This window comes from Ictalurus punctatus, chromosome 24, assembly GCF_001660625.3.
Source record: "Ictalurus punctatus breed USDA103 chromosome 24, Coco_2.0, whole genome shotgun sequence".
In the NCBI taxonomy this organism is placed as follows: Eukaryota; Metazoa; Chordata; class Actinopteri; order Siluriformes; family Ictaluridae; genus Ictalurus; species Ictalurus punctatus.
In genome coordinates, this window is record NC_030439.2 from 18,528,251 (window position 1) to 18,553,033 (window position 24,783).

A 24,783-nucleotide genomic window follows, 5' to 3' on the forward strand; every position below is an offset into this window, starting at 1 on the left:
TTATTTATTGTCTAAGTTTTATTTGTTTTAATGTTAAAGGTGCATCATGTAAAAGTGGAAACTTTCCACACATGAGCAGGAGTCATATAGTTGCATTTCTATTTCTATTTTTATTTTATTATTATTATTAATAATAATAATTTTAGCTCCATTTCAATAGATGGCAGTAAAACTGAAAACACACGAAGTGACCACCAAAACATTTTTTAAAATCCCTGCGACACCGGGTTGCCAAATTGGACTAAATTAATTAAATTCAATCTCTGCGTCAAGCCTTAGGAAGTGACTATAAACAATCCCGGATTTGAGAAATCCGATCAAGTCTGAATTATCTCCCAGAGCACAAGGTTGTTTCTTTCCAATCTAATGGACTGACTAATGTCTAACGTTTTCTTGTGACCTGGCAACCCTGGACCCGTCGCCTCCACATGATCGTCCTTGTTTTCCAACATGGTAGTCACGAGCTGAGGGCAAGCAGCATATGCAAAACTTTACTTTACAGCACATAACATGTTTTAGAGGCTTTTGCACGCAAATAAGCGGCTTTATTTTAGTCTTTACCTCCATATATTGAGGGAATAAAAGATGTTGACGCCTCTTTCTGCTTTTCAGACTCGGTTAGCTGATATTATGGAAACATTGGCCAAAACGGCGGTGTTGGAGATCAGTAAACTTGTGGAGCTGGAATGTAAAATCCTCCTGTCTGAGGTGACCCGAGGTCAACATGAGATCGACTTTCTGAGGAAAAGACTGCAGCTGATGGAAAAACACATGTCAACAAATAATACAACTCAGAACCAGGAGGCTGGAGATACTGGAGCATCAGCACTGCTTACAGCAGTACAGGAGCACAGGTCCAGAACAGAGATCCACAGCTCCGAAACAGAGATCCACAGCTCCAAAGCAGAGAACCACAGTTCTGAAACAGAGATCCACAGCTCCGAAACAGAGATCCACAGCCCCAGAACGGAGAACAACAGCTCCAGAACGGAGAACAACAGCTCCAGAACAGAGAACAACAGCTCCAGAATGGAGAACAACAGCTCCAGAACGAAAAACCACACCTCCCGAACGGAGAACCACAGCCTCAGAAAGGAGAACCACAGCTCCAGAAGAGAAAACAACAGCTCCATAACAGAGAACCAGCCTCATATTAAAAGGTCATTATACCATGTGTGTTAAAGGGAACATACTAAAGGACTAAAGCGCCGCTGCATCGGTCTCTTTAGGTCGAGACGAAGCAAGCGCTAAATCCCACTGCACCACTGTTATCCTGTGGTGCACTGGGTAATAACAACTAAATAGCAACTAATTAAATGTGGGTAATAACAACTAAATAACAACTAAATAACAACTAATTAAATGTGGGTAATAACAACTAAATAACAACTAATTAAATGTGGGTAATAACAACTAAAACTGTCCGTTGCTTTGAAATAAGGGTAAAAGTTAGTAATAAAATAGGAAACTTGGCGATCAACTTGTAAATGCAACTTAAAGGGTCTTTCATGTGCCATTCTTTAGGTCGGGAACTTGCATGTCGACGGTTCAACACATTATTAAAGTCCTCATGAAATCAACATGGAAGTTGTGTGACTTTTAGTATGAATGTGTTCGTCTTAAGGTTATCTATAAGCTAGTGTGCTCCAAAACAATGAAAAAATTCGCATTTAGAGGATATACGCATTCACAATTTACACTCTCTCTCCACCACTGATACGGATCAACCATTTTGATGACATCATTCTGCACTTTCGGATTTTCTGTCCAACCGAACGCTCTCTGGAATCCGAAGCGTCCCGTCTCCAACATGATAAAAATCCATGGTCCTGAGCTGTGAGGTAAACTAAATGCTATTGGCTATTTAAAAAGGAGGAGGAGCCACTCGATATGCCCCGCCCTGTCTTCCTGTTTCAGTGGAAATTACCTCAACACGCCGAATATCGCTGAGCGTTTCAAGGCGCTTTATTACACTACACACTAATCAGGTGGTCTTGCTAGACCGAATACTTGTTTTGGAGCGAAACTTCCTCTTAAGATTGTTTTTGATTGTATCTAGAGAGAGTGAGCTGGAAGAGTTCAGTGGGGGTGATGCTGCTTTACTCGACACTCCTGTGACCTCTGAACAGGACCATGTAAGTTTTCCTTAATGCATTTTTTTTTTTATGAAACTGTCAACACGAAACATATTCTTAAAGGGATGCTTAATGTATAAGATGCTGTATCTTTTAATATTACGTAGGCTGATATGAGAGAGAAACAGCGTGACTGTCGTCTGCAGCAGCATCACGGAGAAGAACCGACTATTGAAGTAAAGGTTAAACAGGAGGGCTTCTGGGACGCTGAATTAGGAGGAGACAAGACGAGAGATGGCAGTCAGTTTGTGCTCATTTTTTTTTATCGAATTTCACCTGATTAAAAAGTCCAGTCGGCTAATGTTTTCTTCTCTGAGAGTTTTGAAATGTAATATAACATTTTATGAACACGTTTGATATAAATATAGACGTTTAAGACAAAAACATATATCTATAAATGTGATATAAGCATTTATAGTGCATAAGAATTGCTGGACTCGATATTTATGTTAACCTTTATGCTTTTATGTATGATAATCATAAATTGAATTCATATTCAATCATAAGTGAGCATTAATATGAATAATTGTGTGGTCATTTGTGACTTGCAGTACACAGCACTGAGGAAAGATCTGCCAGGCATCTCAGTGATGAATCTGCTGACAAACAGACTCATCCACAGGACAGAATCTTTTTTGAAAATAATTTACACGCCCCTGAAGGACCTGCTTTAAAAGTGCGCTCGAGCGCAGAGATCGACAGCACACAGTCTTATCTCCTCCCGAAGCCCGTCAGGAGACGCGTGGCCTCCAGGTTCAAGGAGGAGAAGCGCTTCGCGTGCCCGCTCTGCACAAAGTGCTTCAAGTGTTTCAGCCAGCTGGAAATCCACAAGCGGAGTCACACGGGTGAGAAGCCGTACAGGTGCACGCTGTGCGGTAAGAGGTACGCGCAGAAAGGTCACCTGTACACACACCAGCGCACACACACGGGAGAGAAGCCGTACCGCTGCATGCACTGCGGCAAAGCTTTCATTCAGAAGTGCTCTCTGGACATGCACCAGAGAACTCACACCGGAGAGAAACCCTTCATCTGTGTCGAATGTGGGAAAGGCTTTACCAAGAAATTCAATCTGAACAAACATCTGGTTGTACATTCAAACGCCAAGTCTGGCTTCTGTGATCGGAATGGCAGGACCGTGAACGGACCCGGGCTCCGTTCCTCAAGCGTCGGTCACTGAGATTTCGCTGACGATTTGACACCTCGAACTTCAAGAACACTTTTACATACTAGCATAACATAACTTTGATCAAATTGTCTCATCTTATCACGTTGCTGTTTCAGGGAATGTTAGCCGAGTAATGTTAGCTTTGTTGTCTAATAGTCATGACATAATTCGCTTTAGATTGTATGAAGGGGAAATCTCCTCAACCACCATCAGTGTGTAGCATCCACCTGGATGATGCGACGGCAGCCATAGTGCTCCAGAATGCCCACCACACACCAGATATTAGTGGAGAGGAGAGTGATGTAGGATGTAGGAAATGGAGATTATTAGGGGGTCATGATAGCGAAGGGCCAATGGGGAATTTCACCAGGACTCCGGGGTTATACCCCTACTCTTTTACGAGAAGTGTCCTGGGATTTTTAACGACCGCAGAGAGTCAGGACCTCGGTTTAACGTCTCACCCGAAAGACGGGGCTGTTTGTACAGTATACTGTCCCCATCACTATACTGGGGTATTAGGACCCACACAGACCACAAGGTGAGCTCCCCCTGCTGGTCTCACTAATACCACATCCAGCAGCAACCTTAAGCCCAAAGTATACTTCGTTTTTTTATGTGTACGCAAGCGTATGTGTACAGTCATACTCATAGCCTTTCAAAGTATACTCCGTTTGGTCGATGCATTCGCGTTACAACAACTTGCACTACCCCTTCTGGCCTACAAGAGTCAGTACAGAGCAGTAAAGCAGGTCTTCTGGTGTGAAGTACTACAACGAAGAAGAATCACAACAACACGAAGAACAATGGAGGAGAAAGACATGCTGCTTCACTTGTTGTTACTAGCGGAAGAGGAATTTTGTTTTTATAAAAGAGAAAGAGAAGATGTGTCTGTGTGACCGCTCGACCAGAAAATAGTGAGGGATGGCGAATTCAGTTTTTTTCTTCGACCACCTTGAGAATCAACGGCCTTGGGTCACTGTTGCCACCTTGTGGAACGACTAAATAGTGCAAACGACTTAAATGCACATGTGTGACCTGTGCATGTAAAGTACGCACGGTTAGAAAAGTCTGGCGGCGCACATACGGTACTCTGCTGATGACAAAATTTGTGTCACGTGTACTTTATGCTGTTCCTAGCGTACATGTAAAGCGTGAAGTATACTTTGTGCAGGGTGATACGCCTCTGGTGAGTTAGCTTATGAGCATGAACTTGTGGTAGAAACCTGTGGTAAGGTAAATAGGTAATAAAGCTAATGTTACCTAACTAACATTAACTGAAACTATAACCCGTGGTAAGGTTATTTCGATAATGTTAGCTGACTAACATGAGCTAGAGCTGGATAGCAACGATAATAGATAATCGTCTGAACTAGCATTAACTGAAACAGCTGGCTAATTAACTGAATTAGCTAGGTAATGACGCTAATGTTAAATAACAATTAATGGAAAAAACAACTTTTGCTAAGGTCATTTTGTTTCTTAGACAATGTTAGTTTTTTTAATGTTAGCTTTATTATCTAGATAACTAACATGAACTGAAACAGTACTTGAGGATAAGGTCATTTTAGCAAAGTTAGCAAGATTGCAAAGCAATTGCGGAGCTAGCATTAACGAGGGTCATTCCTATGTTCCCAGGGTCCTATGTTCCCCAGTTCAATATTCAGTTAACACCCATTAAGTAAACTTTTCCAAAGCTTTTATGCAGTCGGGACTCATTTTCCCATAGCCTTATGAACTTAATTACCTTTTAACTTTAAACGCCAAATACATATTTAACTGTAATGAATTTCCTGGTTACACAGTTGCACTATTTGACCATGTAGTGCACAGTTATAGAAGGGAATTATTTATAATCGCACTATGAGGTGTCACCCAGATGCGGACGGGTTCCCTTTTAGGTCTGGTTCCTCTGAAGGTGTCCTCCTCATATCGTCTCAGGGAGTTTTTCCTCGCCACCATCGCCTCTGGCTCGCTGGTTAGGGATGAATTTATTCATTTCAAATCTATATCCTGAATTGATATATTTCTGTGAAGCTGCTTTGGGACGAAGCCCGTTGTTGAAAGCGCTATACAAATAAAAACGGAATTGAATTTAAACGAATAACAACAAACAAATGCTACAAATTTGTTTAAAATCCATCCTTCATCCACACTTGATATGTATGAACGTTATGAACTTGGAGAATGAACCAGGTTGCACACGCTGAACCCTCATTTGTGCTGCTCTAAAAGTAGCTGTTAGTCTCTATTCATACAGTACAAGTCTATGCATGAACAATATTGAAATGTATACACTATACTGAAGAAATGCCGTAATGTAGCCTATAAAACACAGTAAACCGTCATAAAAGGAACAGAATGTTAAGTATGAACATGTTCCAGCTTTCACTTATGCTGAAGCCTAACTCCAGCTTTAAATCGCCATGTGTTCATTGTGTACCATATAAATCTTGGGAACATAGAACCCTGGAAACATAGATATAGTACGCTCCCCATTAATGGAAACAGCAACTTCTGGTGAGGTCATTTGATCTGTTAGGTAATGGTAGATAAGTAATATTAACTTTGTTATGTAGCTAGATATTATTAACTGAAACAACGACTTGTGGCAAGATCATGTTTGGCTGCGTTAATTAGGTAACACGAGTCACCGAGCTAGTTGGGTTGGATCGCTGGGATTTAGCAAGCTAGCTAACGTAGCTAAAATACCTTACCACAGGTTGTTGTTTCAGTTCAGGTTAGTTAGGTGACTTTAGCTTTGTATCTAGCTAACTAGTGCTGCTAGCTAATTATTGCTAGCTAGCTAAACACTGCTTAGAAAAATCATCCCCCTTTCATTTTTCAGAAATCCTCGTAATATTTAGTTATGGATGTGCGATGAAGTGAAATGAATATGATAATGTTACTTGGGTGACTGGCTAATTACCTGTTTTGTGTCAGTTTTTATTTCTCTGCATAACAAAGATTTTTACAAGGCTGTTCTTGAGATTTAGTTTTTTTTTTTTTTTTTTTTGTATCTCGTGAAATGTGTTCCAATAACATTTAGATTTGGAAACTTGTTAAATTGCTAACTAGGTTTTAACAAACCAAGCTAAAAAATTATATATATATATATATATATATATATATATATATATATATATATATATATATATATATATATATATTAAAATACAGCTATGCCCCAACCATTCTCTGGTAAAATGTTTTATTTCAGAATGCAAACAAAAACAGTAAATATCTTGGCTACCGTTAGCTAGCTAGCATAAACAGGACCACCAGTTCTCTAACTGTATGTAACGTTATGTGTGTAGCTAAACATTTTTACAAAAGGAAACGACGATAGAAATTGAATTCTTTCAATTGTTTAATTCTTTAATGGAAAAAAAACCCCTCGGATTGTGATTTAGGAACAAACTGAACACGTGTTCAGACGTGATGAGTGATGATTTCCGCCTGCAGTCCTTGTGAGGCTAACCGGTGGCCATTGGTTTCAGTTGCATGTTAGCAACATTAGCTTTGTATCTGTAGTGCAGACGTGAAGAAGACAGAAACCTTCAGGCAGCAAACATGTCTGCTTTAGGTTGATTAGATTCAGACTATGTGGACTGTCTGAAATCTGAACCGTCTCCACACCCCACCTTTAATAAGAACGGAAGGGACCAGGGAGGGGGGTTATTTTTGGAGGTTGTGAAGCACAATCGCGCCCTTCAGGCTATATTTACACTTTCCCCTTTGGTACACACATGAGCCCTTCTACTATTCTGAGATTTACGGTAAGCAATCCCAGCAGCCCCTTCTCCATTTCCTTCCACAATAAAGTAAAGAAAAAGCGCCGTGAATAGCCCGAGGTCAAACAGTGCCGAGAAGGAGAAGTGTAACGCTCTGACACTCTTAGGAAAGGTGTTTGTGCTTGATTTATTCATCACCATAACAACAACAACAATAGTAGTAATAATAAAGATGGTGGAGACGATGGTGAGCGACTCCCATTTTCAGAACCAGTTAGCGTCCATAATGGAAATGCTGGCCAAAACGGCCGTGCTGGAAATCGGCAAACTGGTGGAGGAGAGTCATGCGGTGTTTAGGAGAGAGCTTTCCCGCAGGATCTCAGAAAACGAGGGTCTGAAGAAGAAGTGCTCTTTGTTAGAGAGCGAGCTGAAGGCGAGCAGGAGGAGCACACAGGACAGAGCCGAGGCGCACAGTGTGCCCAATAAAGGTAGGATTTTCATTTCATTTTCAACATTAAAACACTCTCAGACCACTCCTACAACATACAAGACATCTCACCACGCAAATAAAGCCGCACTGGGTCCTTCTACAGTCGCACAAACACAGGTAAACAGCTTATTTCAGATGTAAACAAACACTGTCGTATCACCCATACAGCATTTCTTCTAGTAAAGACGCTGTAATTATACAGTAAGGACACGAATAAAAGGTCAAATTCGTGGAAATATTTAACAAAACGCTTTTTATAGCAAACTCTTCTACTTGTAATAAAGCTGGAGTGGTTTATTCTACAGTGACACAAATACAGGGAAATGTTTTATTTCATATGTAAACAAACACTTTCATATCAGGTCAGATTTAATATAATATTATATAAAATCATATCAGGTCAGGTTTAATATTATATCATATCAGGTCAGATTTAATATAATATTATATAATATCATATCAGGTCAGATTTAATATAATATTACCACTAAACGCTTTTATATCACTTAGAACAGTGGTTTTCAAAGTGGGGGCCGCCAGGGGGCGCCCGGGGGGCCTCAACAATTTGGTGTGGAAAATAAATAAATACATGATTCTCTCTTTCTCACTCTCAGACAACCACACACACACACAATCAATTCCTGATGTAATGTAATGTAAAGATGTAAGATGTAATTATTAATTTAAAAAAAGGGGGGGATATATTCAGAAGTCTGTATTTTTAATGTGTTTTAAAGACATCTTTCAAAAGGGGGCCCTCGGTCAAATGTTAATGCCATTTGGGGGGCCTTGCCCTGGAAAAGTTTGGGAACCCCTAACTTAGAACATACAGTGTTTCTTCTACTTCTAATAAAGGTGGAGTAATTATACTATTATTAGGACGCAAACAAATGATACCTTATCAAGCTCATCTTCTACTTCTAATGAAGCTGGAGTGTTTGTTCTACAGCTACGCAAATACAGGCAAACCTTTTATTTAATATGTAAACAAACACTTTCATATCACTCATAGGGCATTTCTTATAATGCTAATAAAGCTGGAGTGTTTAGACGTCCATCCATCCATCCATCCATCCACCCATCCATTCATAAGTGAAATCAATAGAGTTCCACACACTGGAAGTGTATTAAATAACAAAAAAACAGAAGTATCTGAATACTTATTTCCCCTCTCTGTATCTTACACTTATAATAAAGCTTCAGTATTTATTCCACGATGACGCAAATAAAGGCATTTTATTATGTGACATCCAAAAGCTTCATTTTAATCTTACTTTAAATGTGGAGTATCTATTCCACGCTGTCCGTGCAAATAAAGGCAAGACTAGTTGCACTACTGAACCTTCAAGCTTTATCTTAATCTTACATTGTATCTATCTGATCTTATATGTATCTTATTTTATCTTACACTTATATGAAAGCTCCCTGAGCAAACAAGCAACGTGTTTTTGTTTCATTTTAATTTATATATAATGTCCGGTTTCATTCTTTATCATTAACATTTAAACACCTCTATATCACTCTTATAGTATTACATGTATTCTTACATTTATAATAAAATGACTTTTACCTGTATTAGATGCCTGTGCGGAGTGATATCAAAGTAATACGGCTGTTTTAATATTTTTTTTAAAGTCTGAGATCATGTACAAGTCCACTTGGCTGAAGACAAAGCTGTGATCGCGCTGTAAATTTGTAAACCGGTGCGCTGCTATTGATTACTTTTTGTGTATGGAGAACATTGTGCACGTTAACTTGCTTGAGCTTTCACTTTGCGACATGTGAGAATGAATATCCTTTGCGTTGAACAGAAGCCGGACATCGTCCCACCATCGAAGGCGTGTTTGGGAAGGAGTGGTGTATGGATCTGTGGAGAGACAAGGAGTCCAGTGCACTACACAAGCATCAGAGCCATGTGGACCCGTGTATGATAGAGGTGTGTGTGTGTGTGTCAGTCCATATTTCTGTTCTGTTCCAGCTCTCAGGCATGTAATTAAGCTGGAGTAATAGCATGGCTTCTTTTTTTTTTTCTAAATGAATATAAAATTACCCCAGTGTTCATTAATTTTTTTCTGGATGCTGGGGCAGTAAGACTGGTAGGGACTATAAATTTACACCCTAACAATTAATCACAGTAGTGATGAACAGTGATCTGACTTTCAAGAAGTCGTTCACGTCACTGTAAAAAGTGCCTGAAAGGTGCGGCTGTCTGGGTGTGGGGTGGTGCAGTCTGAGGGTGGTGCTGTCTGAGGGTAAAGTAGTCTGAGGGTGGGGCAGTCTGAGAGTGGGGCGGTCTCAGGGTGGTGCTGTCTGAGGGTGGAGCAGTCTGAGCGTAAAGTAGTCTGAGGATGGTGCAGTATGAAGGTAAAGTAGTCTGAAGGTGGAGCAGTCTGAGGGTAAATTAGTCTGAGGGTGGAGCAGTCTGAGGGTAAATTAGTCTGAGGGTAAATTAGTCTGAGGGTGGAGCAGTCTGAGGGTAAATTAGTCTGAGGGTAAATTAGTCTGAGGGTGGAGCAGTCTGAGGGTAAATTAGTCTGAGGGTGGAGCAGTCTGAGGGTAAAGTAATCTGAGGGTGGAGCAGTTGGAGGGTAAAGTAATCTGAGGGTGGAGCAGTCGGAGGGTAAAGTAATCTGAAGGTGGAGCAGTCTGAGGGTAAAGTAATCTGAGGGTAGAGCAGTCTGAGGGTAAAGTAATCTGAGGATAGAGCAGTCTGAGGGTAAAGTAATCTGAAGGTGGAGCAGTCTGAGGGTAAAGTAGTCTGAGGATGGTGAAGTATGAAGGTAAAGTAGTCTGACGATGGTGAAGTATGAAGGTAAAGTAGTCTGAAGGTGGTGCAGTCTGAAGGTAAAGTAATCTGAGGGTAGAGCAGTCTGAGGGTAAAGTAATCTGAAGGTGGAGCAGTCTGAGGGTAAAGTAATCTGAAGGTGGAGCAGTCTGAGGGTAAAGTAGTCTGAGGATGGTGAAGTATGAAGGTAAAGTAGTCTGAGGGTGGAGCAGTCTGAGGGTAAAGTAATCTGAAGGTGGAGCAGTCTGAGGGTAAAGTAGTCTGAGGATGGTGAAGTATGAAGGTAAAGTAGTCTGACGATGGTGAAGTATGAAGGTAAAGTAGTCTGAAGGTGGTGCAGTCTGAAGGTAAAGTAATCTGAGGGTAGAGCAGTCTGAGGGTAAAGTAATCTGAAGGTGGAGCAGTCTGAGGGTAAAGTAATCTGAAGGTGGAGCAGTCTGAGGGTAAAGTAGTCTGAGGGTGGAGCAGTCTGAGGGTAAAGTAATCTGAAGGTGGAGCAGTCTGAGGGTAAAGTAGTCTGAGGATGGTGAAGTATGAAGGTAAAGTAGTCTGAGGGTGGAGCAGTCTGAGGGTAAAGTAATCTGAAGGTGGAGCAGTCTGAGGGTAAAGTTGTCTGAATGTGGGACATTTTGAGAGATTTGCAGTCTGATTGAGAAGCAGTGTAATGAGGATAGAGCACTTCTAGGGCAGGGCTGTCTGAGTACATATTGCCCGTTTTATCTTCTTGCTAGCATTAAAAAAAAAAAATTGAGGTCACTTGCCAGCCATTCTCAGTCCCGAGGGCGGGGCAGTCCGAGGGCGGGGCAGTCCGAGGGCGGGGCAGTCCGGGGGTGGCACTGTCTGGTTTAATTATTCTGTACGATTTCTCTTTGTTAGTCTATTGATCTGATGGAAGATGATGGACCCGACATGATCATCATCAAAGACGAGACGTTTGACGACGGCCCGGGTAAAAGCAAGCCACAAGTCAACTCGAGGAGCAGTGAGAAAGGTGCGGTAACCTAGAACCGTAAATACTCCGTGTTCACATGTTGCGAAGTTCACATTTCACTTTAATGACCTACAGACCCTGCGTTCTCGGGTGTGGAACGCGACGTGGCCCAGAGCAGCGAGGAGTTCCTCCCGTACGCCGCCGCGCTCGCCAACACGCCGCCGAGACGCGCGGCCGAGCAGACGTTTGACGTCAGAGCGGACCCGAGACCGTCTGCGCTCGAAGACGCCGCCACGTCGTCCAACGTGAGCTCGGAGGAGTTCGGCGGATTCTTTCCCGCTAGCATGCACCTGAACGCCCCGAAGAACTTAACGTCCGGTCCGGAGCAGAAGAAGTTTGAATGCGTGTTCTGCGGGAAGAACTTCAACTACTTGAGCTATTTAAAAGTGCACTTACGGACGCACTCCGGAGAGAAACCCTTCGGCTGCACGGTGTGCGGTAAGCGCTTCGCTCAGAAGACGTACCTCAAAATCCACATGCGCACTCACTCTGGAGAGAGACCCTACACGTGCATGGAGTGCGCCAAGAGCTTTTCGCAGAAGAGTTCGCTAAATATACACCTGCGCAGCCACACCGGAGAGAAACCGTACAGCTGCGTGGACTGCGGGAAACGCTACGCGTATAAACACGGCTTCAACATCCATCAGTGCAACGGCTAAACCAGTAGCGGGGTTAAATCTATAGCTAGGATATCCCAATATTCGACACGCACACTGTGCACTGTGCAGATCAGCACACGACACTCAGCTACCAGTTTAGGAAAAGCAAGGTGCAGTCACCGACTGCTTACATCTATACCGACTGTTATACGAGCCGGCACAACGGAAGCAATAACAGGAGCTCACTTGTTTCACAGACGTTCCACAATATTAAATCATTTTTTATTAATGTTGGACAAACCCCCATGTGGGAAAAGTTCGACGTTCCTTCCAGAATTTCACGTCTCAACATACAGTTGGTCTTCGTTATGGTACCGTAAACAGTCTGGGGTGTTTTTATTGAAATTTTTTTTTTTTACGAACGCTTCGAATGCGGTTAATTATCAGTCGTGCTGTACGTGCTAATCGACGACGGCTTGAAGCCGCGGGCTGCGTCCCAAACCGCGTACTTACCGTCTATATAGTAGCCGAGATACGTGTATTTTTCCCCACCACAGGCCTATAGTAGGCAAGTATGCGGTTTGGGACGCAGCCGAACTCTGTTGTTCGCCGTAAAATGTCGAGAACCGGCGTGTGTGATCGCATCCTGTCGCGAAATGCGGTGAAAACTCTCACGCTCATAATGCGATTACGGTGTGTAATACATGTCTGTAATACACGTCCATAATGCGACTCAAGTACTCCACCTGTCTTAATTCGATTAGAACTTAATTCGAGTACGACCTTAATTAGATTAAGGTAAGTGAAAATTGCTGTTTACATGGTAGTTCCTTCATCAAAGTATGGTCTTAATCGGATTAAGAGTGGATCGTTGTCGCCCACGTAAACGCAGCTAGTAACTCCGTTATATCACACCAAACCCGGCACTGATTATTATTACGTCATCATTATCGGCGCTACGTCATATCGCCGGAGCTCGGCTCCGAATCCCTCCTCGGTCGATTTTACCACGGGGGCTGAAGCGGTGTAGGGTCACGAGCGGGCTCGTCAGTCCAACGTACCTGACCTGTAGTGTAGGTTTATGTATAAGCTACGTGAGCCTGATAAACTGGTAGCTCAGTGTAATAAAATTTCATGAATTTAAAAAAAAAAAAAAAAAAACGTGGGAAAAAATAAGTCTTGTGCATGCTGGTGAACTGTTTTCTTAGCATAGAATAAATTATTCTTGTATTATGATTTTTAACCACAAACACCACACGAGAATAAAATGTTCCACTGAGGACTAAATGTTCAGAAGGTGAAGATAATAATAATAATAATAATTATTATTATTATTAGTATTATTTCTGTTCCTCTTGTTACACTTGATGTGTTGTTTAGTGAGTGACTGAAGTTTCCGATTTTAAGCATTTTGTACAGACTCTTAAATATTTATTAACCTCGGTTTCGGCTTTCTACTAATATTTCTTTCTTGGCTGATTAATAAATCACGCTTAGAAAGTTCTCAAGGTTTTTCTTTTTGTGTGTGTGTGTGTGTGTTTTGGGTTCTGGAACCGTGCCAACAGTGTTTAACATAATGGCTTCAGTGTTCATCGTTCAAGATCTGAGCGACTTTATTTGTGAGGCTATGACTCACTCAGTCGATTTTTAAAATGACTAAAAATGGGACAAAGTGAAAAACAGGATAAAAAATATCCTGTTTATTACTTCTGATTTTTTTTTTTTTTTTACATAGAAGTACTGTTTTAAAAAAAAAATGTATTTACATTTTTTAGTCGCTCGTTTTTAAATAATTTGTTCTATTTATTTCCTTGTTGTTTTTTTTTTTTATTCTGATTTTTCAATTCATTTTTTGTATAAAATAAATAAATAAATAAAAAAATTCTAAACATTTTTAAGCGCTTATTAAATGACTTTTCTTTGGAATTTAAATTTGTGGATCTGCAAGTTAGTAAAGTGAGAAATATTTCTATGTATGCACGTTCACATCACATGAAGGCCAGTCAAGAGTGTTTCATCACCTGTTTGCAATAAACAAACTTGTCATTGAACTCGTCTTCATAAATTGCGCAACGTCCTCAAAACTCTGCAACGGTTGAAGATTAGAAAAAGAAAAAAAAATCACTTCAGCTGTCCAGTTTGGGGGCGTCTGTGCGTCCATGATAGCCTCAGATTCCTGTTCTTGGCTGACAGGAGTGGAACCTGATGTGGTCTTCTCCTGTTGTAGCTCATCCACCTCAATGCTTGATGTATTGTACGTTCTGAGAAACTTTTCTGCTCAGCACATTTTTATTATAGAGTGCTTATTTCAGTTACAAGGATGTGGGTTTTTTTTCTTTCTTTTTTTTTTTTCTTCGCAACAGTCTGTAAACTCTAAGAGACTGTTCAGGAGGTCAACAATACTCCAACCAGCCCATCCGGTACCAACATCCATGCCACGGATAGTCCCAGAGATCAGAGCTTTTCCCCATTCTGATGTTTGATGTGAACATTATCTGAAGCTCTTCACCTGTATCGGCATGATCTTATGCATCGCACTGCTGCCACACGATTGGCTGACTGGATAACTGCATAAATTACCTCCAGGCGTTCCTATTAAAGTGGACGGTGTGTGTGTATATATATATATATATATATATATATATATATATATATATACACACACATACACGTTCTCAAATGTATGTTGAAAGTGCTTCATATCGTCACACATGAAAAACCGTGCACACCAGATTTGTCTAAAATACATCATATATTTGAAGTTGGTACATAAAATCCATACAACTGATGCAAATGCAAAAGGTTTTTTTTTTTTATTTCATTTTTTTTTATACAAGTGTAGTTTGAGATTAACTATTGACGTATGAACTAGAAACGAGATGCTGAGATTAACGCTTTATGCCTGGGCCGCACCATCCGAACTGTTGTTAAAAAGCGTGAGACGCCAGATACAAAGAGAAGTATTAAAAACACCACAGGCTTTCAGGTCATGAATCTCTAACGAACCGTACTCTCAGAACAACAGGATCTCGTGGAGCAGCTCGTGAACAAACACGACTCCAGATTCCAAACAAACGAACACGAGTTTATCTCGGCTCTTGCCGATTATATCGATCGTGATACAACACGGATCGGTTAGTGTGTGACTCCCTTACTGTTTAGTGTTGGATATGTTTAATATTCATGAAGTTAACCCGGGGGAGGGGCGGGGCGTTTGCCTCTGCATGTTCTCCGCATGCTTCGGGGGTTTCCCCCGGGTACTCCAGTTTCCTCCTCCAGTCCAAAGACATGTGTCGTAGGTTGATTAGCATTTCCAAATTGTCCGAAGTGTGTGCGATTGTGCCCCGTCCAGGACGTCCCCCGGTTTGTGCCTGGAGGTCCCTGGGGTAGGCGTCCAGGCTCCCCACGACCCTGTACAAGATAAGCGGCATGGAAAATAGACAGGTGGATGGCTTTCAAACCGGTCCCATGATTGGACCTTAGGAATTTAGGTCGGCCATCTTTGCGCCACTCCCACGCCGTCCTTCTCGGTTATACCATACTTAAACGGCGAGAAACTTAGAAACCAGAAAACGGACTGCCGAGATGACGTTTCAAACACGGGTTTGACGTCACTGTTAAAATCTGAGTAAGTAACACGGGATCTATGGACGTTAGCGGCGCAACTGACCCTGTGTTAAGACTCTAATAAGCTCTGCATGTCTCCTAACCGTTACGGAGAGGCGGAGCTTACGTAATGCAGCCGCCAAAGGTGGAGACGACGTCTCGGGGGATTACGTGAAGACGTAACCACCTTCGCAAGTTAAAAAGCGACGTACTGGCCCTCGCGTAGGAGTGCTTAACGTGTAGACGACGTCCATGAGGATTGCACAACAAAAACTTACAAGCTCGGATAATCTCTGCGGGCGCGTATGGGCCGTCGCACAACGAGAACACGGCACGACGAGCGAAGCCTCCATACGACGCTCTGCGATTACGTCGTATTGTCCGTGAAAGCCGGCCAAACGTCGTCTCGGCAGGAGATTTTAAAATTCTTTCCCCTTTCCATGCAGCCCAATTCATATTTCAGGCTGTCTCTACATTCTGTTCACACACACACACACACACACACACACACACAATTGTTTAAAACCAGTCTAAAATCAGGACGAACCAGCCGTAAAACTCAGCCTGATTCTCTTCTAGTGTGGCTCAGGCATTAGTTATACAAAATTCTCACGTTAGCTTCTCCCCCCACCCCCTTGTAAAATTTTGGTGTTAAAAACCTACAAAAAAATAACAACAACAACAAAAAAAAAAATGAGGAGACTTGATAAAACTGACAAACAGAAAGTGAAATAAATTGATTAGAAAAAACATTCTTTCCAGAGATGATATCCAGTTTTTTTGTTATTCTGTATGTAAATAATAATAATAATAATAATAATAATAATAATAATAATAAAAAAAAGTCACTGCCATTTTTCAACAGCGTTCCTCATTCTGTTGTTTATCTTGCTATGAATAGCCAGGTGGTGAGTCAGGTTGCCTTTCTGGGTGAAGCTTTTCCCGCAGGTGGTGCACACGTACGGCCGCTCTCCCTTGTGGATGCGCTCGTGAGTGGTCAGGTTTCCTTTCTGCGAGAACCCTCTTCCGCAGAAGCTGCACGTGTGAGGCCGTTCTCCCGTGTGCACGGCGTAGTGAACCTTCAGGTTGGCTTTGGAGTGAAAATATTTGCCGCACATCTCGCAGCGGAACCTCATGTCCGCCGTTTTGGCCAGAGTTTTTTCCGGAGGCAGGCACTTGTGCGTCCGGAGGAGGTTCTTTTGCGGGAAGACGACCTTGCAGGTGCGGCACGCGTGAGCGTTCTGCTTTTGGTGACTCTTCATGTGCAACGTGAGGCCGTTCCGACGCAGGAACGTCTTCCCGCATTCGGGACAGGTGAAGTCCGTCTTAGCAGAGTCGTCGCCTGGAACGGGTTGGTGATGGATATTGAATCTGTCGAAGTAATTAAAAATGTGACCAGCACCTCCGCCTGAGCCGGACATGCACTCGGAATCGGTTAAAATGTCCTGCTCCGCCCCCTGCTCCACCTCGTCCTGCCTCTCGAACGCTGCGGATTCTCCCCGTTCGCCCTCCATAAACTCGATGGGCATACAATGCTGGTCAAACTCCACCCGGTCTTCTTCCTCGTTGTCTTCGTCGTCGTCGTCGTCGCCTGACACGATGACATGCTGAACCGTGCCATCCATAGATATGAGCTTGGTGGCAGCGGCTCTCGGGGAATCCGGCGCCATGGTGTCGACGTCGGATGTCCCCGGAAATCCTGCAGATATGAAGCATATGTCGTCGTCGTCAGCCATGTCTTCAGAGACGTCATGAGGATCTCTTGGCGCTGTGGATGTATTTCTTTTGTTCCCTGACGCTGTATTAGGGGTAAAACAGATTAATCGTTAAGAATCAATCAATTAACACAACATAGAGCTGTCTCTATAAGTCAATTCATCATGGCATGAATGAAGTTCTTTGAAGTGCACCAAATTGCACGTCAGTGTAATGTGATTGGTCAGGAATTTGGCGCATGTACAGTTTTTTTTTGGGGTTTCTTTTGGGCGGTTTTACCCCTGTAGGTCATTAGAGAAAATACAAAATGCTTCAGTTGTTAGCTACAGGTAACGATGGTGCCAAAATTTTAAGTTAAATGACACAACAGAAAAGATCGCCAGAAAGTTTTAATCCCGGTGATGCCAGGGCCAATCCGTGGCCAGGAGTCAAGACTGAGGTCTCTGGGTAAGAGGGATGGCATACACTCTCTCCCCTGTCAATCACAGCGACACTAGCCAATCACAATCGCCTGTGAGCTCATGTATGTGGAAGAGGGTGGATAGCGCTTTCCTCCCAAAGTGTGTTACGCCACCCTGTGACTCAGCATGCGCAGCAGTTTGAAAAGATCTGGAGGTTTGCTTGATGGAGGAAGCACGTGTTAACCTTCACCCTCTCTGGTTTGTAGCTGCTGTATGACAGGACCGAGTGCACCAGCGGGTGGGAACTGGCAAGACGAATTTGGGGAGAAATTCTGGGCGGAGGAAAGAAACAAAACAAAACAAAAAAAACACCCCAACAATTGCTTGGATATTTCTACACTCACTTCCTGTGTAAGTCAAACACTGACTGGAAAGTTATGAATGATGTTTAATTTCCGTCTTACTTGGATTGATGACGCAGATTTCCTGCTCAGAAACCTCCTCCTTGACACTGCGCACGTTGCAGTCGTCATCGTTTTCAGGCTACATCAAAGAAGCAGACCGTTAACACGCTTAACTTCACGAAGACATCTTGGTTTGGGTTGTTTTTTTTCTACAACAGGACGTGTGATAAAGAATACATTTTAAGTAAAGGCAGGAAATGTGACCTCATCAGACACATCCGGCTCCACCTCGACCGCCTCCTCTCCTGGCCTGGGCCTGCCGTCCCACAGACTGGAGCACCACTCCTTCCCGAAGATGCCGTTAATGGAGGGTGGAGCGTCTGATGTTTTGGAGAAAGAGAACTACTATGATGTGTGTGGACCATGTGTGGATCATCGTTGCTCAGATGTTATTTGGGTGATGGGTCTTAGCGCAACATTAACACTGACATGGTAGTGTGGGTGACGCAGGTAGGAGTGTTGTTATGCTTTTTGGACTTTTTACACGTTCATGCCTTGTTGGTCACCTTGTAGGTGTATTGTTAGAGACTAAAGCTCATCTTTTTTCATGAACAGTGTGTGCTGATCATGCTCGCGACAGTCTGTTGCCATCTTGGTGACTATGTTGATTGATTTGGCGATTTTTAGACCACTTTATTAAAACAAGTGCCTAGCAACTATTTGAGCAGATGTTAGCGACTATCCTGGTCCCAAACAACCAATCACTGATCATCACGGTTCACAACAACCAATCAACAACCTGATCATCATTGTTCATAACAACCAATCACTATTATTCATAACACCCGATCACTATTATTCATAACACCCATTTACTGCTCATGAGTGGCCTTAACAACCAATCACTGCTCATCATTATCCTTAACAACCAATCACTGCTCATCATTGTCCTTAACAACCAATCACTGATCACCATTGCCTTAACAGCCAATCACTGATCACCATTGCCCTTAACAACCAATCACTGATCACCATTATCCTTAACAACCAATCACTGATCACCATTGTCCTTAACAACCAATCACTGATCACCATTATCCTTAACAACCAATCACTGATCACCATTGTCCTTAACAACCAATCACTGATCACCATTGTTCACTACAACCAATCACTGATCACCATTGTTCACAACAACCACTTACTAAACCCCATTGTAGTGTTAAAAGTGAGTTATTTCATCCGTAACCATTTCCTTCGCGTCTATTTCTCAACTCGCCTCCGCTGCTTCACCTGCGTTCTTGTTAGAAATGACAGAATTGTAGAAATACCCAACCAACTAGTTTGAGGCGTCACGATCAAATACGACTGTACTATACTACACTACACTACACTATACCATATTACACGTCTTCAGAAATTCTTCGTTCTTCATGTAACATGTTTTGATACGCAAACGATCATGATGATTTAATGAGCGTAAATTACCACGTGACGCCATCTGGTGACTTATTTGTTTGTTGACAGGCTGCATGAACCTACAGTCTGGGCTAGAAAGAAATCAGCCCCAGCCCTTGTGCTGTCTGCTTTGTTACTGACTTTTCTGAGAAAATGCCTTGAGTAGTACTGTTTGATAGGCAAAGTGAAATGCGCATGCGCAGAAACCCCTGGTCTCTCGAGACGTCTGGAAAGTTAGGGCGTTTTGTCAGAACTCCTGACCTGACCTGACCTGTATGACGGATGGACGAGATCAAATGATGACTGTGTGTCTACGAAGAAAGAGAAAGAGTTACCTTCCGATGTCTGAATGCACACAGACCGGCAGCTCTTGCGCCGAGCGCGCGCTCCCGCTTTCCGCATAGTTTCCACTTCGCTCTCGAGCACGCGCATTTTGTCCCCGAGAGCCGCGTTGTCGTGAAGCGCGCGCTCCAGCTCCAGTCGTAAAGACGCCAAGTCGCTGTCTACGATTTTACAGATCTGTCTCACGACCGCCCTGCTCATGATCTCCATGATGGAGTTCAGCTGCGTTTGAAAACAACGCGGCTCGGCCATGGCGAGAGAAAGACCCGCTCCGTTAGTCTCTCAACAATAAATCCTTTCGTTTTTTTAGCCGAGAAGAGAGGAAAAACGAGAAGGAAACAAGCCAATAAATGATGCAATAAACTGAACCTCAGTCGCGTCTAAAACGCATCATAAATCCCCGAATACAGTAAAGAAGAAGATGTGTATGCGGAGTTACGCCAGACTGTATCAACAATAGGAAATAAAGTTGAGTTCACTTCCGGGTAGATTTCGGTATTTTGTTTACAAAATAAAAGTCGTAAATGACCGGTAATTAAAGACAGGTCGGCCCTTCTGAGCTTGGGAGGTGTTTAGAAAGGGGTTTTGGTTTGGGAGAGGTGTTTCTTTTTGGGAAGTGTGTTGTTTAGAGGGCTGTTTGTGTTTGGGAGGTGTGTTGTTTTGGGTTGGTGTGTTTTGGAGAGGTGTTTTATTTTGGGGAGGTGTTTGTTTATCAGAGGTGTTTTATTTTAGAGAAGTGTTTTGTTTATGAGAGGTGTTTTATTTTACAGAAGTGTTTTGTTTATGAGAGGTGTTTTATTGTAGAGGGCTGTTTGTGTTTGGGAGGTGTGTTTTGGGTTGGTGTGTTTTGGAGAGGTGTTTTATTTTGGGGAGGTGTTTTGTTTATCAGACGTGTTTTATTTTACAGAAGTGTTTTGTTTATGGGAGGTGTTTTATTTTAGAGAGGTGTTTATGAGAGGTGTTTTATTTTAGAGAGGTGTTTTGTTTATGGGAGGTGTTTTATTTTAGAGAGGTGTTGTTTATGAGAGGTGTTTTGTTTATGGGAGGTGTTTTGTTTTACAGAAGTGTTTTGTTTATGAGAGGTGTTTTATTTTAGAGAGGTGTTTTGTTTATGGGAGGTGTTTTGTTTTACAGAAGTGTTTTGTTTATGGGAGGTGTTTTATTTTAGAGAGGTGTTGTTTATGAGAGGTGTTTTATTTTAGAGAGGTGTTTTGTTTATGGGAGGTGTTTTATTTTACAGAAGTGTTTTGTTTATGGGAGGTGTTTTATTTTACAGAAGTGTTTTGTTTATGAGAGGTGTTTTATTTTAGAGAAGTGTTTATGGGAGGTGTTTTATTTTAGAGGGGTGTTTATGAGAGGTGGTTTATTTTACAGAAGTGTTTTGTTTATGGGAAGTGTTTTGTTTATGGGGGGTGTTTTATCTTATAGAAGTGTTTATGAGAGGTGTTTTTTTATGAGAGGTGTTTTATTTTAGAGAAGCGTTTTGTTTATGGGAGGTGTTTTGTTTATGGGAGGTGTTTTGTTTATGGGAGGTGTTTTATTTTACAGAAGTGTTTTGTTTATGGGAGGTGTTTTATTTTACAGAAGTGTTTTGTTTATGCGAGGTGTTTTATTTTAGAGGGGTGTTTTGTTTATTGGAGGTACATCTAGTATTAGGTCAAGTAAGGTTTATTTATTTATAATTTTTTATATACCAGTGTCAGTGTTTTTGCCGGTCCTGTGATTCATCCTTGGTGTACCTACGATCCTAGAATAAAGACACTTTAAGTCTGGATTTACATCCTGCACTTCACTGGTTACAACATCATATCATTTCCCTTTCTTTATATATAAATAAGAGTATGTCATTTTCTCATATTTTTAAAGGCATTGTCGTATTTTTCCAGCGTTCCCACTCCAAGTCAAATGTAAAATTCCCTGACTTTCCCGTACCAAAATCTTGAATTTCCATGACCTACTGTACAAAGAATGGTACAATGTATTGACTGGGTACTGAGCAGAAAAAAACTAACTATTTTAACCCATTAAATCTGTAAGCCCGATTTCCTGGTTAACAGACATTTTCAGTGCAAAACTTAGTTTTCATTGCTTAAAAAGAACATCTACTTATCTCATGACTAGTCTTTACACCTCATAAACAAAATGCTCCTAATAAAACAAAAATATATTTCTTTAATGGAAATAAAATCAATTCATTTACAAGGTACGGTAAGCCATTTTAAGTACATTTTTAACCCATAACACTGTGTCACCTTCAGCAAATGAGCACACTGTAAAAAAAAAAAAAAAAAAAGATTTATAAACATAATTCCCTGATATTCCCTGACTTCAATCCCAAAATGATCAAATTTCCTGACTTTCCATGACTGGAATAGACGTTATGAAATTCCATGACCCGTGGGAACCCTGTTTTTCATTGTGTTCCCTTTAAACGTGCAGAACTTTTAATATGACACAATTCCCACTAATTTACTTGTACTTACTGCCCTTTCGCTGCTTTTTGATAGCTGTAGAATGTCCGTTGAATCCTGCTTTATATCCGGGTCACGTGTTTTGCTCCTCTGCAGTCACCAAAGAACTTCTTAAGAGGTTTTGTTGTGAGACTGAGGCCTCCTGATGCTGACCGAGGGCAGGGAGATGGCTAAAAAAAGAAACGTTCTGTACATCTTTAGAGATGTACCTCAAGTGAGACCAACAGAATATTATAGAAATGAACTGTAACTGAACAATATATAAGAGCAATGTCGTTGTTCTTTAAACATGAAAACATGCATTTAACCATTCAGTCTATGTTACCTCAGCTCACACAGCAATCTCAACGTTTATTTTGCTGCTCTTAAATGAGTAACAGGATTGAGTTTATTTATTTATTTAGTTTTAAAGCATAGAATTTAGTTGGATTAGCCAAGTACGCAAAATGTAATAACACTCAGTTTGTGGATTTTATTTTAAATAAACAACAAAAAAGGTACTGAACGTTTGCCCCGCCCCTGTCCGATTAATCGATTAAAAGAAAACTTACTGACCAACTAATCGATTATGAAAATAATCGCTAGTTGCAGCCCTAGACCAATCGCAACAGACTGGGACATCTGACCAATCAGAGCAGAGTATGCTCTCTGAGTTTAGAATGAATCATTTAAAACGGATCATTTAACGAGTCGTTTGTGACACTGGGGGAAAAAGGTAACACTGCAATTTAAATTATGACCATGTTAAAGTGTTTTTTCACCTCGGATGCACGTAAATCTATTGTATGAGAACTTTAAAACAAAATTGGGCACGTTTCAAAACCGTAATAGGTGCGCTTTAAATATTGCATGACAAATTGCAGGCCTACCGAAATCCCACCGCATGCAGGCTACCAGTGTTTCAGATGGTGTGTATTGTGCTTAAGTAATTTCTATGCTAGTCTATTGATATGCTATTGATAAAAATTAACAAAATAAACAGAAGGAATGCAAATGTAAACTGTATTATGAATCATTTCCAATAATTATTAAGCACAACCCGACACACTGTGGACCTGAATGGATGTTTTGAGACATTTTTCACTCGGCAGAACTAGGAAAGCTTCCCCACATTTCCTATTTTTATTTTGAAACCGTTACGTGTTATAAACAGCAAGCGAAGCTGTAAGGGTCAAATATCTAGGCACTTGAGCTCAAAGGGCACAGGGTAGGTTACAGTAACTCAATCCGACTCTACAGATGGTTACAGACGCTTCAGGTTTTACGCAGTTATGGCAAAACAGAGGCTGAAGGCACACATCCAAGTTTGTGGACATATTTAGTACGGTGTCTCCGTGGTACGGGGCTAACTGGCTGACGTGCCTCTAGAGTCAACTGGTATCCATCGTCAACAATTGGAAAAATCCCAGAGTTAAAGGTTCATTCTGTATATTCTTAAAGTGTTCATAGGCTTGTAATAATCACAAAATGCTAAAGATATCCGATAAACAATGGACCTTATTAGTTTCTCCGTTCCAGGCTTCTGGTGATAGTTTTATGGACTGGAAATAAGCCCCACCCACCAAAGGATGGTTGCTCATCTCCCTTTGAATTCTGTAAAAAGTAATTCATAAGGGTTTTAGCATTGAAAGGGGGGGGGGGGGGGGATGTTGTCGAGATTTGAGACTGCAATTGCAATTCATCTCACAGCCAGCAGAGGGCCAATTACTGCAAATTACAAACTATATGATGGATGCATGTATAATATTATACGTGTACTTTTATAAATATAAGTAACGCCTGCATCCAGCTGAGCATTTTAAGTCAGTAATACATTTAATCAGCAATTTCATGTTTATATATTCAGCAAAAAAAAAAAAAGAAACGTCCTCTCACATTTCTCTCTCATACTTCTAGTGAGTGTGTAAACATTTGTATTCACATAAAAAGATTAAACAACTGAAACATGAACTGAACAAGATTCACAGACGTTTGAGGAACAGAAATGGAATAACAAGTCCCTGAACAAGGGGGGGATCAATATTAAAAGGAACAGTTAGTATCTGGTGTGGCCTCCAGCTGCTTTAAGTACTACAGTGCATCTCATCCTCATGGACTGCACCAGTTCTTTGTCAGTTCTTGCTGTGAGATGTTCCTCCACTGTTCCACCAAGGCATTTGTAAGTTCTCGATCATGTCTGGGGGGGACATGTAATGTACATGTCCTTCCTATCTCCCTGTAGCACCGTCTTAAGCGTCTTACATTACAGACATTACAGTTTATTGTAATATAAATAAACAAATAAATAAATCATAGTTCATTCTCTTTACTGTAGCAAGTAAAACTAAGAAAATATGCAAGATGGGAGATAGTTGTCACCAACATCCAAAGAATCAGAACAAGGCAACTCATGAGATATATGTGTACTCAAAATATAGGGTGGAGTCAGTTAGGGAGGGATACATCGAGTCCTCAAACTTTTTGTTGTAAAGAATTTAGTGTAAAAAATT

General features: G+C 41.5%; 3 protein-coding genes across 4 annotated transcripts; 2 read left to right on the plus strand and 1 right to left on the minus strand.

Moving 5' to 3' along the window:
- Positions 1-233: 233 nt before the first annotated feature.
- On the plus strand, positions 234-6,278 carry LOC108256828 (zinc finger protein 432). The gene is made up of 4 exons (XM_017454050.3): positions 234-1,160; positions 2,060-2,135; positions 2,243-2,375; positions 2,687-6,278. Exons 1-4 carry the CDS (start codon positions 586-588, stop codon positions 3,310-3,312), a joined length of 1,410 nt encoding a protein of 469 aa, XP_017309539.2. The 5' UTR covers positions 234-585; the 3' UTR covers positions 3,313-6,278.
- Positions 6,279-6,525: 247 nt separating this feature from the next.
- Positions 6,526-13,789, plus strand: si:dkey-210j14.3 (RB-associated KRAB zinc finger protein). Its single transcript, XM_017454116.3, has 4 exons — positions 6,526-7,519; positions 9,333-9,457; positions 11,183-11,297; positions 11,373-13,789. The coding sequence occupies exons 1-4, from the start codon at positions 7,264-7,266 to the stop codon at positions 11,954-11,956; spliced, it is 1,080 nt and encodes a 359-aa protein (XP_017309605.1). The 5' UTR covers positions 6,526-7,263; the 3' UTR covers positions 11,957-13,789.
- Positions 13,790-14,684: 895 nt separating this feature from the next.
- Positions 14,685-20,310, minus strand: LOC108256875 (zinc finger protein 665). Of its 2 annotated transcripts, XM_017454112.3 has the most exons (4): positions 19,817-20,308; positions 18,288-18,403; positions 18,084-18,162; positions 14,685-17,300 (listed from the first exon to the last, which is right to left on the minus strand). In XM_017454112.3, exons 1-4 carry the CDS (start codon positions 20,073-20,075, stop codon positions 16,348-16,350), a joined length of 1,407 nt encoding a protein of 468 aa, XP_017309601.1. In that variant the 5' UTR covers positions 20,076-20,308; the 3' UTR covers positions 14,685-16,347. The 2 variants fall into 2 exon arrangements, with proteins under 2 accessions (XP_017309601.1, XP_017309602.1); XM_017454113.3 differs by lacking the exons at positions 18,084-18,162; positions 18,288-18,403 and having other exon boundaries at positions 19,817-20,310.
- Between the last annotated feature and the right edge of the window lie 4,473 nt (positions 20,311-24,783).

What these genes read in the sequence shown, in the direction of transcription:
- LOC108256828 (XM_017454050.3), top strand. Translation starts at nt 586, where the DNA reads ATGTTGACGCCTCTTTCTGCTTTTCAGACTCGGTTAGCTGATATTATG. An exon ending in TGACCTCTGAACAGGACCAT is followed by an intron (nt 2,136 to 2,242) that starts GTAAGTTTTCCT and finishes AATATTACGTAG; the next exon opens with GCTGATATGAGAGAGAAACA. An exon ending in AGACAAGACGAGAGATGGCA is followed by an intron (nt 2,376 to 2,686) that starts GTCAGTTTGTGC and finishes TGTGACTTGCAG; the next exon opens with TACACAGCACTGAGGAAAGA.
- si:dkey-210j14.3 (XM_017454116.3), top strand. Translation starts at nt 7,264, where the DNA reads ATGGTGGAGACGATGGTGAGCGACTCCCATTTTCAGAACCAGTTAGCG. An exon ending in GCACAGTGTGCCCAATAAAG is followed by an intron (nt 7,520 to 9,332) that starts GTAGGATTTTCA and finishes TGCGTTGAACAG; the next exon opens with AAGCCGGACATCGTCCCACC. An exon ending in TGGACCCGTGTATGATAGAG is followed by an intron (nt 9,458 to 11,182) that starts GTGTGTGTGTGT and finishes TCTCTTTGTTAG; the next exon opens with TCTATTGATCTGATGGAAGA.
- LOC108256875 (XM_017454112.3), bottom strand. Translation starts at nt 20,075, where the DNA reads ATGGCCGAGCCGCGTTGTTTTCAAACGCAGCTGAACTCCATCATGGAG. An exon ending in GTGCATTCAGACATCGGAAG is followed by an intron (nt 18,404 to 19,816) that starts GTAACTCTTTCT and finishes CCAAAACATCAG; the next exon opens with ACGCTCCACCCTCCATTAAC. An exon ending in AATCTGCGTCATCAATCCAA is followed by an intron (nt 17,301 to 18,083) that starts GTAAGACGGAAA and finishes CCCCTAATACAG; the next exon opens with CGTCAGGGAACAAAAGAAAT.